At 45.7% G+C, this 18,011-nt stretch overlaps 1 protein-coding gene across 8 annotated transcripts in view; it reads right to left on the minus strand.

Moving 5' to 3' along the window:
• Positions 1–18,011, minus strand: part of kmt2e (lysine (K)-specific methyltransferase 2E) — a 38,954-nt gene that overhangs the window by 12,106 nt on the left and 8,837 nt on the right. For 7 of the 8 annotated variants that reach the window (XM_054753289.1, XM_054753283.1, XM_054753287.1 and 4 more), the window contains exons 2-5: positions 7,866–8,050; positions 2,803–2,914; positions 2,424–2,653; positions 2,192–2,331 (exon numbers count right to left, since the gene is read on the minus strand). In XM_054753289.1, coding sequence (XP_054609264.1) covers positions 2,192–2,331; positions 2,424–2,653; positions 2,803–2,914; positions 7,866–7,936 — 553 coding nt within the window. In that variant the 5' untranslated portion in view covers positions 7,937–8,050. Of the gene's footprint in view, positions 1–2,191; positions 2,332–2,423; positions 2,654–2,802; positions 2,915–3,753; positions 7,828–7,865; positions 8,051–18,011 lie in introns of those variants that run through there. The other variant, XM_054753288.1, reaches the window with a different exon arrangement.

An 18,011-nucleotide genomic window follows, 5' to 3' on the forward strand; every position in this document is an offset into this window, starting at 1 on the left:
TCTTTTTTTTCCTGCAAAAACAGAGAAGTAAATGGTGATTTCTTCACAGTATTCTAATTTTTTTAATTCCTGTTTTCGTGCGTTTTATGAGCTGGAAGCCCAAATTATGTAAAAAAATAAACAAATAAACACTTGAAAACGTTTAAATTGTGGGCCCTGAATCTATAATCTATGAAAGTTTAACTTTTTGAATGGAATTATGGAAATTAAACAACTTCCATGACATTCTAATTTTTTGGAAAGGGTTTGCACGCACACGCACGCACACACATATATATACACACATACATATATACAGTCAAACTTGTCTATAGCGGCCACTAGAGGGAGTCTGCAAAAGTGGCCGCTATAGACAGGTGGCCTCTATAGACAGGTTGGAGTCCAGTTTGAATGTTGACCAGTAGAGGGAAAAAAAAAATTTTAAAAAAGGGAAAAAATAATAATAATAATAATGTTGACCAGGAGAGGGCACTGCAGACTGCGGATAAAAGTTGTACAGCACTACTAGGCTTGTTATTATCATGGTTCATGGTTTTAATTCATCCTGAACATGCATATGAGTCAAACAGTAGTACATCACATAGTACAATTCACAATTTTGCATGTCCAAAAAGGAGTAGGAAGAAGCAAAGCTTATTTAATCCTACCCCTCATCAGTTTCACATCAGTTGCAATACATTTATTCACCTCTTGTTCTTCCAAGTGTACTTTGTAGGTCTACATGACAATGTAGTGCAATCATAGCCAAGGTTTTTACTTACTAAAAGGAAGCTAGAGGCTTAATAATAACTGATAGAATATATCCACGATTCACAGAACAAAGCTGTGCTAGTAATGTCTTACGCTTGTTTTTAATATTTTACTTTTTATACGGCAGAGTTGTCATTACAGCTTTAGTTTATCAGGAAGTGACGGGAAGTGACGGTGGGCGTCCCGAGCAGGAGAGCTAGGCTCAGTGCTAGCTGTGAGTTTGGAGAGAGTTGGGAAGTGTGTTTATGTTGGCGTGGATGTAAAGTCCTGCAGTGTTCTCCGCTGTTAATAAAGCCATTAAAGTGCATCGGCGACGTGAGTCTCTCCTTCCCCACAACAAGCGGCATTACAGTATTGACCAGTGCACACCAGGAAATAAACTGTTTCATTTCTTACAGGCATTGGCTGGACAGCTATGTAGTGGGGCTTGTTTAACCTTTGCCTTGTGGGCAAGCAGGAAGGAGAGACGATGCTGAGAGATGTGTGTGTGTTCTGAGCTGCTGTCTGGTGGCCGCGTTCAATAAATAAAGTTGGCAGAAGAAACAGGAGAAGTTTCCTTCTTTGCTTCGGAGCTGAATAACACTGACAAGTTAACAGACTAGTAGCGAACGGAAAATAAGCCGGCTTTGTTTGTGTCTAATACAGAAGATGAGGACTTTGATGGATTTGTGGATGAGGATTGATCAAAAATAACGTAAGTACATTCTAAAATATTTCAATTAAGTACAACCGAACTCAGTTTTGCTCCCGCTGCCGCATGCATGCTAGCATATGTTTTTTTTATTGTAGCGTCGCTGGGAGCACGTCCTGTTCCCAGCCAACTTTGCGGTAATGTTTTGGTGCAAATGCTCTTAAAGTTACATGTTTGACCAGGAAATAGCAAGCTCAAAAGAAGACGGCTTTTTTATGTGGAACAACTGACAGTTTGTGTGGATCTTGTGAATGATTGTGACTGAGCTAGGACTCAGTAATTAAAGTCTACACACGACGGCTTCATTGATTGAAAAACGAAACTTTTTCGTGCATGAAGCTTCTACTTGAGTTGGTAATTTGGCCGTTATATGCAGTCAGATATTGACCAAGGGAGACAAAATGGGTGGCCGCGTTGGACAGGTGACTGCTATACACAGGGTCTATAACATGTAAATTTGCTGTGGGGGATTTTTCAGTGGCTGCTATAGGCAGGTGGCCGTTCTAAAAAAGGTGGCCGCTTACATACATATATATATATATATACATACACATATATACATACACATATATACACACACATTTACATATATACACACATATATACATACACACATACATATATACATATACACACATATATACATATACACATATATACACATATATACATACACACACACACACACACACACACACACACACACACACACACACACACACACACACACACACGTCACCTTTTTCTTACCTGACAAACATTCTCTTTTTCTTGTCTGCAGCAAGATGGCTGTCTCTCGGTCCAGGTGTCGCGGTTGGCAGCGTTCGCACAGGTACGTCTCAGGAATGTTCTGCCTGTCGATGCCCATGCAGTCAATGTGCTGCCAGGCGCTGGAGAGAATCACACACCAGAGTTGAGAAATCGAAAGGGCGAGAGGGGGAGATATGTCAAAAAGGCACATGAAAGCAAACAAAGGGCCAACCTGCACTTGTCACAGCAGATCATGTAGCCGTCGTCATGGGTGAAGCCGCAGATGCAGCGGGTGATGTCGGCCCCGTAGCTGCCATCCTCGGAGGTGCTGAGCGTGGTGCCTGTAGATGCTTCGTCCTGGCCCCCCGGAACAAACAACCCCCCATCTCCTTGCCGGATCAACATGGAGGGGGGAGGGGAGGCCGGCGGCGTGGGCGGGGGCCGCGCCCCATAGTTATGGTCCTAACAGGTGAACGGGAAGAGCAGAGGTACTGTGACTAGGAACACGTCTCAACCAACAGCAGCTTAAGCATCATTCTGGCAGCAACGCAGTTTACTTGTGGGTCAATTCAATTCAAGAGTTTTATTGTCATGTCAGTGGAAGTACTCACAGCATATGGCAGGCCGATGTAACTGTGGGAATGGTGAGAACTGCTGCTGTAGATCTGATGTGGGTAGCTGGACTTTTCTACCACCACAGGGCTGGCCTCCACCGATTCTGGTCTGCAAACACACAATACTCACATTAGTGCACAATATTACACAGGGCAATGCATTGTTTTGTATTTGCAGCAGGATTAAGGCATGCTGGCACAGGTACAGCAGCAAGGATGCATGCGACTGGAAGCACTTTTATTGTAAACTCACTCTAAACCCAACGAACTTGAAGCAGATCATGAGAGACGTGTGTTGTCTGCCACTCAGGCAGAACAACAAACACACAATCACTTGTCAGCTTTGCTCAAACCAAACCTGTAGATCTGCTTTCAGCGAGATCCAATGTGGAGAGCCTGTTTAGCCGTTTGTGACCAACCCACCCACACTTCGGCATGACGGATGTGTTTAAGGTAGGAAATAGTGTCGTCCGAGAGGGAAGTGGACAGAAAATGTGCAGCGTGAAACAAGTATGTCAGGTTAGAGGAGGAATGTGTGGTAAAGGAGACACTTTTACGATTTGTACGGTGTGAAAAAAGTACAGCACTTTTTCTTAACTCCTAGGTAAAAAAAAATAATAATAAAGTAGTGGCACTACACAGTAACACCTGTGTGGCCTCTGTGTTGTTTTATGAACAACGCAAAATACAGACATGATAACTAAGCTCATTGTACACTGTACAAAATTAACACACACACACACACACACACACACACACACACACACACACACACACACACACAATGCAGAGTGAAACAAGCCATGCAGCATTTCTGCTAATGTGGCACCATGCTGATTTATCCCATTTCAGTCACATGTTTGTAAAGCACAAATCCAAAAGAAAGAAAATGCATATCCTCCTTTCTAAATGCCTCATTTTGCTTAACTTGAAGTGGTGGTACAATACCTGCCTTGAGCCCTCGTGGAACACTGTGTGAAAAAGGCGGCCTTCGACACTTCCTGCACTCTGCACTGCCGCTCAAGTATGTCCCGTCAAAGTGAAAATATAAGTGCATGCATGAGGTCGGGAGGCGGAACCATTCTAAGGTGTGTGTGTGTGTGCAAATTTTGTGTTGTGTGTCTACAATACTGATTAACTGCCACACAGGCCAGTCGCTCCTAACTGTCAATGGCATGAAAGACACGAGAAGGAAGGAGAGTTGAGAAAAAAGAAATGAAAAGAAAAGGAACATACCAGGTGCTTAACCTTTCAACCAATAACTAAATGTAACAACTTTCTAGTTATGGATTGTGGCATCACTCATGTACCTCATATACAATGTATCTCATATACCGCACTCTGCAAATACAGAATGACTAGTGCAAACAATAACATTTGCAGCTCTGGTAAAAACACAAAAATGCTTTGACCGGCTGAAGTTTGGCGTACTGTATTGACCCCAATCTTATTTTGTTCATCATATTTCTTAGCTGCCTGACAGTTGTTTAATGGCTCATTGATCTTAAAATCATAACTCCTCCTGTTTGGGAAGGCTGCGTTCACACCTGTGGTTCAGTACTCCAGTCCAGACTAAAAATGTAAAAAAAACAACAACAACAAAAAAATGAAAAACAAGACACATTGTATGCATTTTGGAGCAGTTGTTCACACAGTGAAAACACATGCATGAACTAAGGACGTGATTGGTAGGCTTTTGTCACATATGCTCTCTGCTGGATAGAATACGTCGGCTAGTTTTATTCTGTTTACCAGCTCTGATTTCACAAAAAGCTTATAAATTATACTAGGAATAGATACAGCAGAAAGGAGGAATTACAATCTGTTGGTCTGCATGTACAATCCTCTAAATACATTAAAGCAGGGGTGCCCAGGTAGGGTAGGGTCCATCGCATAAATGTCAATTTGTAGATGTCATATGATATCAGTCAGCTGACATTAGGCTCCCCTCCTGATTCGCTGGTGCTCCCCAGCGGCAAAGTGGTGAAAAGTGGTCAACAGACATCTCAAGCTACGCAGAGCGATGTAACTTTCATCTTTATTATTCTGATTATGGTTAAACTAACTCAGCATGAAGATGCCTGTACATAACTAATGTTATCCGTTCCCTTGTAGCGGCTATGTATGTAGAAAAAGTGAATTGTTTGATGGCTATGCTTCTTCTCCTGAACTCCACTATAGAAATGTGTGTCTTCTCTACACTTCCATTTCTTAAACTATTATTTCATGATGAATTGAAAAACGTGCCCAGTGCTGAAAGCTTTTTAGTATGTTGCCTTGACTTCAGCTGCATTGTCTTTTACATAATCATCTTCATTCCTTGTATATCTGGAATGTTTGATAGCATCATCATCATGCTAACTGGATGTAATATATGAGCTGAGTGTCTAATGAAGGCTACGGAGCTATTCTGACTGACATGTCACCATAACAAATTTAGCTTGTCGATAATTGTGCTACAAATTATCATCTATATTATCGGCAACATTTTTTGAGGCAATTTTTTTGTTATTTTTAAAGAGGTGTAATTCACATTTGAACCACTAGATGGTACTCAATTATAGTGTACGGTGTATCTGTGTGAGACATTAGCTTGACACACAAGTTGCCTGTACAAGTATGTATGTTTTTGCCAGCAACACAGTCTGTGAGTGCACCCCATTTTGCATTTGCCGACCAAACGCCTCAGTAAGCTTTGACTGTCGGGACAAAGGCTCTGCTGCCTGAGCACCTCCATTGGTAGTTTTTTTTCCCCAGTTGAGCAAACTCAAGAAAACTCAGAAATATTCCCACACTGTGGCTGTGGCATTTGCCACAGCTTTTGTGCCATCATTCATGTGTACGCTGGCTCACAAAGCTAACTGCTGCTAGGGTAGTAGCTAGTAGTCCCGCCTCAAGGCTGAATGAGATGAGAGCCCAGTGTCTCCGTTCATTCCACTATAGAACCAATGCTCAGTGAACCCTCTTGTCATCCAGCCTGTGTGGCACAAAGACGAGCAGACACGCAAACATGCAAATGTTGAGTTACCGTGGGTGTTATAATTAGACCTTTTTTTTTTTTTAACCAATCGATTATTGTGACAGGACAGATTAAGTACACAACTACAGAGCAATTATGTGTAATTACCTTTATTGCCATATTGAATTGAATTGTGAATTAACTACTGATGACCTATAAACTTGTGAAATACTAAATATTAGTATTTAGAATAGTAGTTTCAAAGTTTACCGGTTAGATTTTATATAGGTTTTATAGTACACGTCGACTTGTAACTTGCATGCTGAAAAAGAGTGTACACCCCTGATATATTTGTAAAACAAACAAACATTCATTTATAAATATACTAAATATATTACACATTTGTTTTGTGTTTATTTCATAGTAGGAGGTAGATCTTTGGGACCTGGTCATTTTAAATGTACTTCGCAGGCTCAAAAACTGTGAGCACCCCAACATTAGAGGGTCAATATATCTTTCATTTAGTAGACTTGCACAAACTAAATGGAATGAAACCCTAATTAAATGTCATTACTCATATCCATATCTTTATGTTTACTGAATTTACATTTCCCCATGTTAAAACAACTAGAAGGAAAAAGGTCAGTAAAAATAAAGAATTTGCAGGTGCTTTTATTTTATTTGTCACTAAACTGCAATGCAAACAGGTAAGCCAAGTTGTGCAGTGAGGAGGGAGGAATATTTGAATATGTGCACGGCTTGAGGGTTTGTATCATTTATGTCTCCATGCTTGGGATGTCTGCGTAAAGAAGGCAGGAAAAGATCTTATGTAGAAGAGGTGCAGCCAGTCAGAAGAAGAGGTTGTAAATAATTGCTCAGCACTATTTGTTAGAGAGCAGATGAGAATGTATCAATGCAAACAAGGCTGATGTGGAGAGAAGGACCAAATGGGACTAATGAAGAGCAGCAGCCGGAGGCAACGCCTTCACTCAAAAGAACTGCCCCTCGCTGCCATGGCAACACTACGTACTCCATCACTGTGCACGCGCATGTGTAACCGCGGACACACACACACACGCTGCATTAGCCAACAGCTGGTCATCCCGGCGCAGACTAGAGGGGACGTGGAAAGGACATGATGCTGTTTTCCTCTCCCAACACTCCAAAGAGCTGCTTTGTCCTTTTTCTCAGTATGGAACCTTTTTCCAACACGTCTTCTTTTAAATGAAGGCAGTGGACGGACAAAGAGCAAAGCAGAGTCAAGAGGAGGCGTCTGGCTAACCCCCATAGGCTGCAGAGGTCCACTGAGGAAGGACTCGGGGGGGCACTTAAGACGCCATAGCTTTGTGAGGGCCAGCTGTCACTCAGGCCTGCTGCCATAGAAACAGGCCTTGCGCAGTGCAGAGGGGAGGATGGGATAGATACCATGGTAACACAAGCTGTCACTGCAACAGCTCTGATGAAGGCAAAATGGGGCGGACTCCCCCCATTTAAAGAGACAGGCGCCAGCCTTGCACCCCCACTGCACCCCCTGAATGAGTGATGACGTGTGTTACTCTTTAGTCATGCGAGAACATCTTGCTTCATTTATCCAGCAGAGAAAGCCACGGCAGTGTCCTTGATGAGGAAACAAGGGGGCAGGAGGGTGGGGGGTGGGGGCACAACATGAGACTTGTTGCCATGACGGCGTGCACCTTTCTGCCTCAGTGGCTGAACACGGCGCACACATCAGGCTGGAAAACAGGGAAAAGGACGAAGGGAGGGTGACTGTGGGGGGAATCATGTGTTGTAGTGTGGCGTTAGAGACACAGGCGGCATAAAATGCACGTTCTGGGCTTACTGCCATTTTGACACAGGCGGATGTAGTAAATAGCTACCATGGTTAAGTGCAAGAACAATCAATGGTGGGGCTCAACTGTCCATTACTGCGAATGGACACATTGCAAGTTCCTGCCATAATCGATTACTACAGTTTCAAGTTGGCAATGGAAGCATTAACATTAACGATAAATATTATTTCATCACAGAGCACAGACAGACAGGAGGGAATTCTCGGATAGTTCTCAAAGGTGCAACAAACTGTACGTTTGGTGTTACTTACTCCGAGCCTGCAGCCATGTCCAGGTATGAGGCGTCTGCTGTGTCCACCCCTACTGGGATGACTATGCTCATGACGTTCTCTGCTGATCAGTTCTTGTCCTACTGAGTCCAGAGAATGGGTGTCCAAAACACTGAGGCATGCCAGCCACAGCAGTCATTGCAGACATCTAAGTGCATCCACAAGGCCTGAGGACAGAGTTGGGACAAATCGGTTAGTGTTTGCCGTCCCAACACAAGTCATTGAAAGGATACATTCCCGACACAACAGCTCTGTACCTTTTGCTGTAATCAAACTAACTCAATCACCATATTTTTCTTAAAAATAATGACAGGACGTCATTTCTGTCTTGACATAGTTGTGCATTTACAATACACACACAGCAGGAGCGATCACATGATTGATTGATTGATTGATTTGTTTATTTATTTATTTATTTGAGCAAGTGTGCCACAGGTTTTGACTTAATTGATTATTCTGGAGTTTTGCTGTTGGAGTTATTTTACAGAAACATGACAGTTTGCATATACAAGTAGGAGCAATTGCTTTACAATCATTTCATGACCTGGCAAGACTGCTAACATCGCTGAATTATTATACACCATGACATACTCACGTTGTATGTTGGGACACATGATATCAGACAGAATGACTGTAAACATGCAACAAACTGCACTAAAGCTGCACTGTGAGTGAGTGCCCACAGAGGGGAGCAAGAGAACACACAGCAGCCTGCCGCCATGAAAGGGAGGGAAAAGCACAACTACACACAGAGGCCATTACCCCCCAAACCCCCAGCCCCCCACCCAACCTGCCTCCCCTTGTTTGTCTAGTCTGCTCAAAAACACACAGCGCTCACTTTTAAATCCACATGCTGTAATTGTTGGGGAAGCTTGGTTTTAGTGTTTCTACATGCAAGCATCAGTAATTGATTCCAGAAGGTGCGGGTCTAAGAATGACGTCTTGAGTTGGCTCCACAGATGTTAGGCGGGCTAGTTGGACATTAAGGCAATTGTGAGATTTTGGTGTGTGTGTGTATTGTGAATATCCAAACAGGAGCAAGTGTGTTAGTGTGGCTGGCCCTGATACAGAGCTCTGTTGATAAGCAGGATTAGTGGAAGGGGACAGATGCTGGGACAAAATAGGCTGCAGGTCACAACTCCGCCTGGTCCGGCACACTTGGTGGCCAGACAAAGGGTGTAAATATCTTACATTAATAATGCAATTGGAATTGCATGGGTGATTACATCTTCCCTAATGACAAGCACGGCATTACAGTTTGTTGAAGATGTTGTTGCAATGTGTGCAGAGGATGACATCCCATTAGAACAGTTAGCTAGGCTATATCCATTTCTTAATTACTGGGAAAAACTGGCCAATGATGTATTGCATCAAGAAATGTAACATTGGGTGTACAGTATATTTACAGTCGTGATGAACATATAAAGTGCTAATTTACATATGTGAGGTGGTTATACAACACAATACATAACATAGTTAAGTAACAATTTTGTACAAGGGTTGTGCGATGTTGGGGGGTTTGTCACTCAATGAGTTGAACTGAATTTTCTAGGATTCCGAGGATACTGAAATGCAGCAAATGGTACTTCCTCATTAAGAGTTAAAGTAAAGTGATCAGATCAACTTATTGTTTTTTTTTTTCCATTTCTGTTTATTTAGACCGCACATACATGCATAATTAAGACATTTTTGTGATGTTCAGAGTGTCCATGAATGCATCTCGCGGTCTGTCTGGTGACAGTGAGGAAGTGTCGTTGCAATGACGAATTGACTAGAGACATGTTTGTTTGGAGTTGGAGACACATATATGGTGTTGGACTTGCACTGCTGTTGATGTGTTCAGGTCAGAATAAAGTTATAAAAGAGCATCAGACTAGCTACACTGTGCCGCTGACTGTCTTCATAACATGATGCGGATACGTTAATCTTCTATGCCGCTTATCCTCACTATGGTTGCGGGTATGCTGCAGCCTATCCTAGCTGACTTCGGGCAAGAGGCGGGGTACACCCTGGGCCGATCGCCAGCAAATGGCAGGGCACATATAGACAAACAACCATTCACACTCACATTCATACCTATGGACAATTTAGAGTCTCCAATGAAGCTAACATGCATGTTTTTGGAATGTGGGAGGAAACCGGAGTACCCGGAGAAAACCCACGCACACACGGGGAGAACATGTAAACTCCACACAGAGATGCTGGTGGTGTGGCCAACATGCTAACCCCTAGACCACTGTGCGGCCTCGTATAAGTTAATTACGCAAAAAAATGTAATGTAATTAATGAAATACAGTCAAACCTGTCTTAGCGGTCACCTGTATGGAACGGCCACCTGCCTATAGCGGCCACTGAAAAATCCCCCACAGAAAATTTGCGTGTTATAGACCCTGTGTCTAGCGGTCACCTGTCCAACGCGGCCAGCGGCCACCCGTTTTGTATCCCTTGGTCAATATCTGACCGCATATAGCGGCCAAAATGCCGACTCAAGCAGAAGCTTCATGCACGAAAAAGTTTCGTTTTTTAAGCAATGAAGCCATCGTGTGTAGACTTTAATTACTGAGTCCTAGTTGGACATAAAAAAGCCGTCTTCTTACTTTGCAATGCCACACTGAAAAGATTCAATGACGGCCAAAACGGTAATTTTCCCACTTTGCAATGCCGTGAATAGATTCTAAAATAGCCAAAATACCTGAATAAAACATAAAATATCACTTAATTGCCGACTAATTAGAGATTAGAAGCCCATTCAATAAGAAAGGAGCGATGGTATTGTTAGTTTATGATGATCTTCGCACCTCCTCCGCACTCGATTGTTCACACACACACCCATTCATGACTGCTTCACGCGTATCCTGTACATATATCCTCGGGCTCATTCACTAAAATTTTTATTTCTTGCTTTTAAAATCGTGTTAAAAAAAAAAAATAATCAAAGATGGAAATTTGTGACGCTCTGCAGGACAGGAGCGAGCGTCCCCTGTCCTGCGCTCTTATTTGGCGGGCTGTGCCTTCTCCAGGGAGTAAGAGGCAGCCGCTTCATGGCTGGTGGCCGCGCAGCTGCGGTCAATTAACATTTGTGGCGGATAAAAGGCCAGCGCCGTCGAATGTGCTGCGCTGGTTCATTGTTGTTATTGATATTACTAGTTTCCTCACTGGAGCTGTTACCTAGATTTACCTACCTGTTTATGTGTCAACAGAGCGTTTTCCCCTATGTCTCTTGGTTTTGCTCCAGTCTTTTTGTGAATACATGCTAATATGTGTGTGCACAAATTCAAAATGGCCGCCAACCTGTCTACCTGTTTCACTGCGCATATGACAATAAAACTCTTGAATCTTGAATATAACGGCCACTTGTCTAAAGCGGCCACTTTTGCCGTTTCCCTTCAGTGGCCGCTATAGACCTGTACATTAGCTTTCATACACACACACACACACACACACACACATATATACACACACACAGTATGTATACACACACACACACACAGTATGTATACACACATACTGTATGCATATACACACACACAGTATGTATACACACATACTGTATGTATACACACACACACACACACACACACACACACACACACACACACACACACACACACACACACACAGTCTGGACTTTGACTGGGCCATTCTAACACAGGAATATGTTTTGTTTTAAACCATTCCATTGTAGCTCTGGCTTTATGTTTAGGGTCGTTGTCCTGCTGGAAGGTGAACCTCCGCCCCATTCTCAAGTCTTCCAGCAGGTTTTCTTCCAAGATTGTCCTGTATTTGGCTCCATCCATCTTCCCATCAACTCTGACCAGCTTCCCTGTCCCTGCTGAAGAAAAGCAGCCCAACAACCTGATGCTGCCACCACCATGTTTGACAGTGGGGATGGTGTGTTGAGAGTCATGTGCAGTGTTAGGCTTCCGCCACACATAACGTTTTGCATTTAGGCCAAAAAGTTCCACTTTGGTCTCGTCTGACCAGAGCACCTTCTTCCACACGTTTGCTGTGTCCCCCACATGGCTTCTGGCAAACTGCAAACAAGACTTCTTATGGCTTTCTTCTTGCCACTCTTCCATAAAGGCCAGATTTGTGCAGTGCACGACTAATTGTCCTATGGACAGACTCCCCCACCTGAGCTGTGGATCTCTGCAGCTCTTCCAGAGTTACCGTGGGCGTCTTGGCTGCGTCTCTGATCAGTGCTCTCCTCCTTCGGTTTCGGTGGACGGCCATGTCTTGGTAGGTTTGCAGTTGTGCCATACCCTTTCCATTTCTTGATGATGGATTGAACAGTGCTCCGTGAGATGTTCAAAGCTTGGGAAATCTTTTTATAACCTAACCCTGCTTTAAACTTCTCCACAACTTTATCCCTGACCTGTTTAGTGTGTTCCTTGGACTTCATGATGCTGTTCACTGACCAGTGTCCTCTTAGCAAACCTCTGAGGCCGTCACAGAACACCTGTATTTATACTAAGGTTAGATTACACACAGGTGGACTCCATTTGATCATTAGGTCAACAGCTGATCATTCAGCAATCATCAGGCAACCTCTGAAGGCAACTGGTTGCACTCAGAGAAAAGGGGGCTGAATACTTTTGCACGCCACATTTTTCAGTTTTTTATTTATTTATTTATTTATTTATTTATTTTAATTTTTAAATTTAAAAGTCCCCTCCGTGAATCACCACCTTACCGTGGTGGAGGGGTTTGTGTGCCCGAGTGATCCTATGAGCTATGTTGTCTGGGGCTATATGCCCCTGGTAGGGTCACCCAAGGCAAACAGGTCCTGGGTGACGGGCCAGACCAAGAGTGATTCAGAAGACCCCTATGAATAAACACACAAAGAGAGACCGCACCTCGCCCGGAAGTGGGATACCGGGGCCTCACCCTGGAGCCAGGCCTGGGGGAGGGGCTCGCAGGCGAGCGTCTGGTGGTCGGGCTTTCACCCGTGGGACCCGGCCGGGCTCAGCCCGAAGAAGCCACACGGGATCTCCCCCCCGTAGACCCACCACCTGCAGGGGCAAGCATAAGGGTCCGGTGCATTGCGTTTTGGGTGGCGGTCGAGGGCGGGCACCTAGGCGACCTGGTCTTCGGCGGCCAAATCTGGTTCTTGGGACATGGAACGTCACTTCTCTGGCGGGGAAGGAGCCCGAACTTGTGAGAGAGGTTGAGACTAGATATAGTCGGACTCACCTCGACCCACAGTTTGGGTTCTGGATCCAAACTCCTCGAGAGGGGCTGGACCTTGTTCTACTCTGGAGTTGCTGCAGGGGAGAGGCGGCGAGCTGGTGTGGGCTTATTAATAGCCCCCCGGCTCGGTGCCTCTGTGTTGGAGTCATCCCCGGTAAATGAGAGGGTCATTTCCCTACGCCTTCGGGTTGGGGAAAGGGTCCTGACTGTCGTTTGTGCGTACGCGCCAAACGGCAGTTCAGAGTACCCAGCCTTCCTGGAGTCCATCAGAGGGGTGCTGGAGAGCACCCCAACTGGTGACTCTGTCGTTTTGCTGGGAGACTTCAACGCCCATGTGGGCAATGACAGTGTGGCCTGGAGGGGCGTGATTGGGAGGAACGGCCTCCCCGATCTGAACCCGTGCGGTGTGATGTTGTTGGACTTCTGTGCGAACCACAGTTTGTCCATCACAAACACCATGTTCCAGCATAAGGATGTCCATAAGTGCACATGGCACCAGGACACCCTAGGCCGCAGGTCTATGATCGACTTTGTAGTCGTATCATCAGACCTGCGTCCGCATGTTTTGGACACACGGGTAAAGAGAGGGGCTGAGCTGTCAACTGATCACCACCTGGTGATGAGTTGGATTAGATGGCGGGGGAGGATGCCGGACAGACCCGGGAGACCCAAACGTGTAGTGAGGGTGTGCTGGGAACGTTTGGCAGAGTCTCCTGTTCGTCGAGTCTTCAGCTCTCACCTCCGGCAGAGCTTCTCCTGCATCCCGGGGGAGGACGAGGATATCGAGTCCGAATGGGCTCTATTCCGTGCCTCCATTGCTGAGGCAGCCGATCGGAGCTGCGGCCGCAAGGTGGTCGGTGCCAGTCGTGGCAGCAAGCCCCGAACCCGATGGTGGACACCAGAGGTCAGGGCTGCCGTCAAGCTGAAGAAGGAGTCCTATCGAGCATGGATGGCTTGTGGGACTCCTGAAGCAGCTGACGGGTACCGGCAGGCCAAGCGGCACGCGGCTTCGGCGGTGGTCGAGGCAAAAACTCGGGTGTGGGAGGAGTTCGGTGAGGCCATGGAACACGACTTTCGGTCGGCCTCGAAGAGGTTCTGGCAAACCGTCCGGCGCCTCAGAAAGGGGAAGCAGTGCCCGGTCCACACTGTTTACAGTGGGGACGGGAGCCTGCTGACCTCGACTGAGGATATAGTTGGGCGGTGGAAGGAATACTTTGAGGCCCTTCTCAATCCCACTGACATACCTTCCATAGAGGAAGCAGAGACTGAGGATACGAACGCGGACAGTTCCATCACCGTGGCTGAGGTATCTGGGGTAGTCAAAATGCTCCCCAGTGGCAAAGCTCCGGGGGTGGACGAGTTTCGCCCTGAATTCCTCAAGGCTTTGGATGTTGCGGGACTGTCTTGGCTGACACGTCTCTTCAACATTGCGTGGAAGTCGGGAACAGTACCTCTGGATTGGCAGACTGGGGTGATGGTCCCCCTTTTCAAGAAGGGTGACCGGAGGGTGTGTTCCAACTATAGGGGGATCACACTCCTCAGCCTCCCTGGGAAAGTCTATTCCAGGGTGCTGGAGAGAAGGGTACGACCGTTAATCGAACCTCGGCTACAGGAGGTGCAATGTGGTTTTCGTCCTGGTCGCGGAACACTGGACCAGCTCTACACCCTTGCAAGGGTCCTGGAGGGTACTTGGGAGTTTGCCCAACCGGTCTACATGTGCTTTGTGGACCTGGAAAAGGCATTCAACCGTGTCCCTCGCGGTGTCCTGTGGGGGGTGCTCCGGGAGTATGGGATTGGTGGCGCGCTACTACGTGCCATTCAGTCCTTGTACAACCGGAGCAGGAGCCTGGTTCGCATTGCCAGTAGTAAGTCAAGCCTGTTTCCGGTGAACGTTGGCCTCCGCCAAGGCTGCCCTTTGTCACCGATTCTGTTCATAATTTTCATGGACAGAATTTCTAGGCGCAGCCAAGGTGTCGAGGGAGTCCAGTTCGGGGGCACTAGGATCTCATCTCTGCTATTTGCAGACGATGTGGTCCTGATGGCCTCATCGGGCTGTGACCTGCAGCGTTTACTGGGACGGTTTGCATCTGAGTGTGAAGCTTCTGGGATGAGACTCAGCACCTCCAAATCCGAGGCCATGGTTCTCAGTCGGAAAAGGGTGGATTGCTCCCTCCGGGTTGGGAATGAGGTCCTGCCCCAGGTGGAGGAGTTCAAGTATCTCGGGATCTTGTTCACGAGTGAGGGAAGGTTGGAGCGTGAGGTCGATAGGCGGACTGGCGCAGCGTCTGCAGTAATGCGGTCGCTGTACCGGACCGTCGTGGTGAAGAGAGAGCTGAGCCGGAAGGCAAAGCTCTCAATTTACCGTTCGATCTATGTTCCCACCCTCACCTATGGTCATGAGCTTTGGGTCATGACCGAAAGAACGAGATCGCGGATACAAGCGGCTGAAATGAGTTTTCTTCGTAGGGTAGCGGGACTCACCCTAAGAGACAGGGTGAGGAGCTCGGTTATCCGGGAGGAGCTCAGAGTAGAGCCGCTGCTCCTTCACATCGAGAGGAGCCAGCTGAGGTGGCTCGGGCATCTAGTCCGGATGCCTCCCGGACGCCTCCCTGGTGAGGTGTTTCGGGCATGCCCAGCCGGGAGAAGGCCCCGGGGAAGACCTAGGACACGTTGGAGGGATTATGTCTCACAGCTGGCCTGGGAACGCCTTGGTGTCCTCCCGGTGGAGCTGGAGGAGGTGGTCGGGGACCGGGAAGTCTGGGCTTCCCTACTGAGACTGCTGCCCCGCGACCCGGACCCGGATAAGCGGAGGAAAATGGAATGGAATGGAATGAATTTAAAAGTCATGTACAATTTTCCTTCTACTTCACAATTGTGTGTCACTTTGTGTTGATCTTTCATCTAAAATGCCAATAAAATATATTTATGTTTGTGGTTGGAACGTGACAAAATGTGGGAAAGTTGAAGGGGTATGAATACTTTTTCAAGTCACTGTATATACATACAACACACAACATACAGTACATTAAAATTAAAATTTTAACAAGGAAAAAAGTTATAGTATTAAATAGGACAAAATCAAAAACCAAAATTGAACAAATATAATAAATATTGTCATGTTATGTTTACTGACTGAGTACTAACTGACTGAGAGAGATTATTTGCTATTCACCCCCTGGACATTTTATTCACCAACCCAAAAAGCATACTCTATGCTGGTAACATAAGCGCATGATGTAACCCCCCCCCCCCACTATGAAATAACATAACATTACAATTTTTTTTTATGACCTTTGCATTTTCCTTTTTTTTTCATTGTTACTGTGGAAATATTTATGTTGTGACTTGAGTCACAGTAGACTGCATTGATAACCGCATTTTAGCTGTTTATTATTTATTTAGACAGAGTTCAGGTATTTGTTTGTTATTTATTTCAAATACATGTGTTCCACTTTCTTTGAAAAATTACTGTTTTGACTTTTCTCTTTTCAATAGATATTTCAAAATGACACAATTGAGAGCTGTAATTACAATACACTGAAACCGTGATATTTTTGCCCAAGTTTATCAGAATCTCCTACCGGCCCATGCCTAGAGGGTAACATATTGGAAGTAAAGTTTACGTCCCAACAGAGGCGCACAGATTCTCTAACACACAGTGCAGCCGCCAGTGCTCAGTTCCAACACCATAATCATAAACACGCACGCTCTCCACAGCAACAAGACAACACACCCACAGTGAGGTGCACTGATCAACACCAAAAAAAAGACTTGCATGTAGGATTAAGAAGCAATCAGCGATGCAACACGAGTTTAACATCACCACAATTCTGCATCATTTACCAATTTCTTCTCAAATTGTGTGGAATGTACGGTATACATTTTAAAATACCGTATTTTCACGACCATAAGGCGCATTTAAAAGTCTTAAATTTTGTCCAAAATGGGCGGGGCGCCTTATAATGCGGTGCGCCGTATGTGTGTACCGAGTTCCAAAATATGTAAGTGTTGCTGTGTCACTTATGAGCGCTCCGCTCGACTGTGAGCGTCTCCTGCCGACACGCTGCTTGTAAAGTGGAAAGGGACGTGGACGTGACTGAGGACGCTAAAGGCACGCCCCAGTAGTTACATAAGTATATTTTATGAAATGGCGCCATCTATCCATCCAACATTGCAGACAACTACTACTACATCACCAACAGGGACCACGTGCCTCTCACTTTCCACATCCTGGTGAACCACACTGTAGAGAAGCAATACAGCGATACACACAACGGGACACGAGAAGTCGTCTTTTACTGTTGTGCTTGGTTGCCATGATAATGGACAGAAAGTGCTGCCTGTGGTAGACACTGACGTCGCCTAAAGTAAAGTTTCCAGCCGGACCAAAGGGCCTGGAAGGACGATGAGAAAATGACTGAGTGACGTGTACGGAAAGAGATTGGATGTTTTTTTCACACGTGTCACCACAAATGAAGCAAATGAACTTGGAGCTTAACATCATTCCGGGAGGCTTGACGAGGGAAATCCAACCGCTGGACATCGGTGTAAACACGGCGTTTAAATTGAAGTCACGAGCGGCGTGGGAGCGATAGATGACAGCTAGCGAACACAGCTTCACTAACACTGGGAGGTAGCGCCGTGTGAGTTTCACCACAATTTGTGAATGGATGTAAACACGGCATTCAAAGTTAAGTTGCCAGCGGTGTGGGAGCGATAGATGACAGCAAACACAGCTTCACTAATGGATTGTGGATGCTTGGGCTAACATGTCTGATGCACTGTTTGAGCTTTCACAAAAGCCAGCATCATTTCTGAGGCGCCGCACGGCAACGAGACTGACTGACAATGACGACAGGGAACCTGGCGTGTTTGATGGAGAACTTGCCCCGCTCTTCATTTGAGATACAAAAATGAGGACTTTGATGGATTTGTGGA

The sequence above is a fragment of the Dunckerocampus dactyliophorus genome, chromosome 15 (assembly GCF_027744805.1).
Source record: "Dunckerocampus dactyliophorus isolate RoL2022-P2 chromosome 15, RoL_Ddac_1.1, whole genome shotgun sequence".
NCBI lineage: Eukaryota > Metazoa > Chordata > Actinopteri > Syngnathiformes > Syngnathidae > Dunckerocampus > Dunckerocampus dactyliophorus.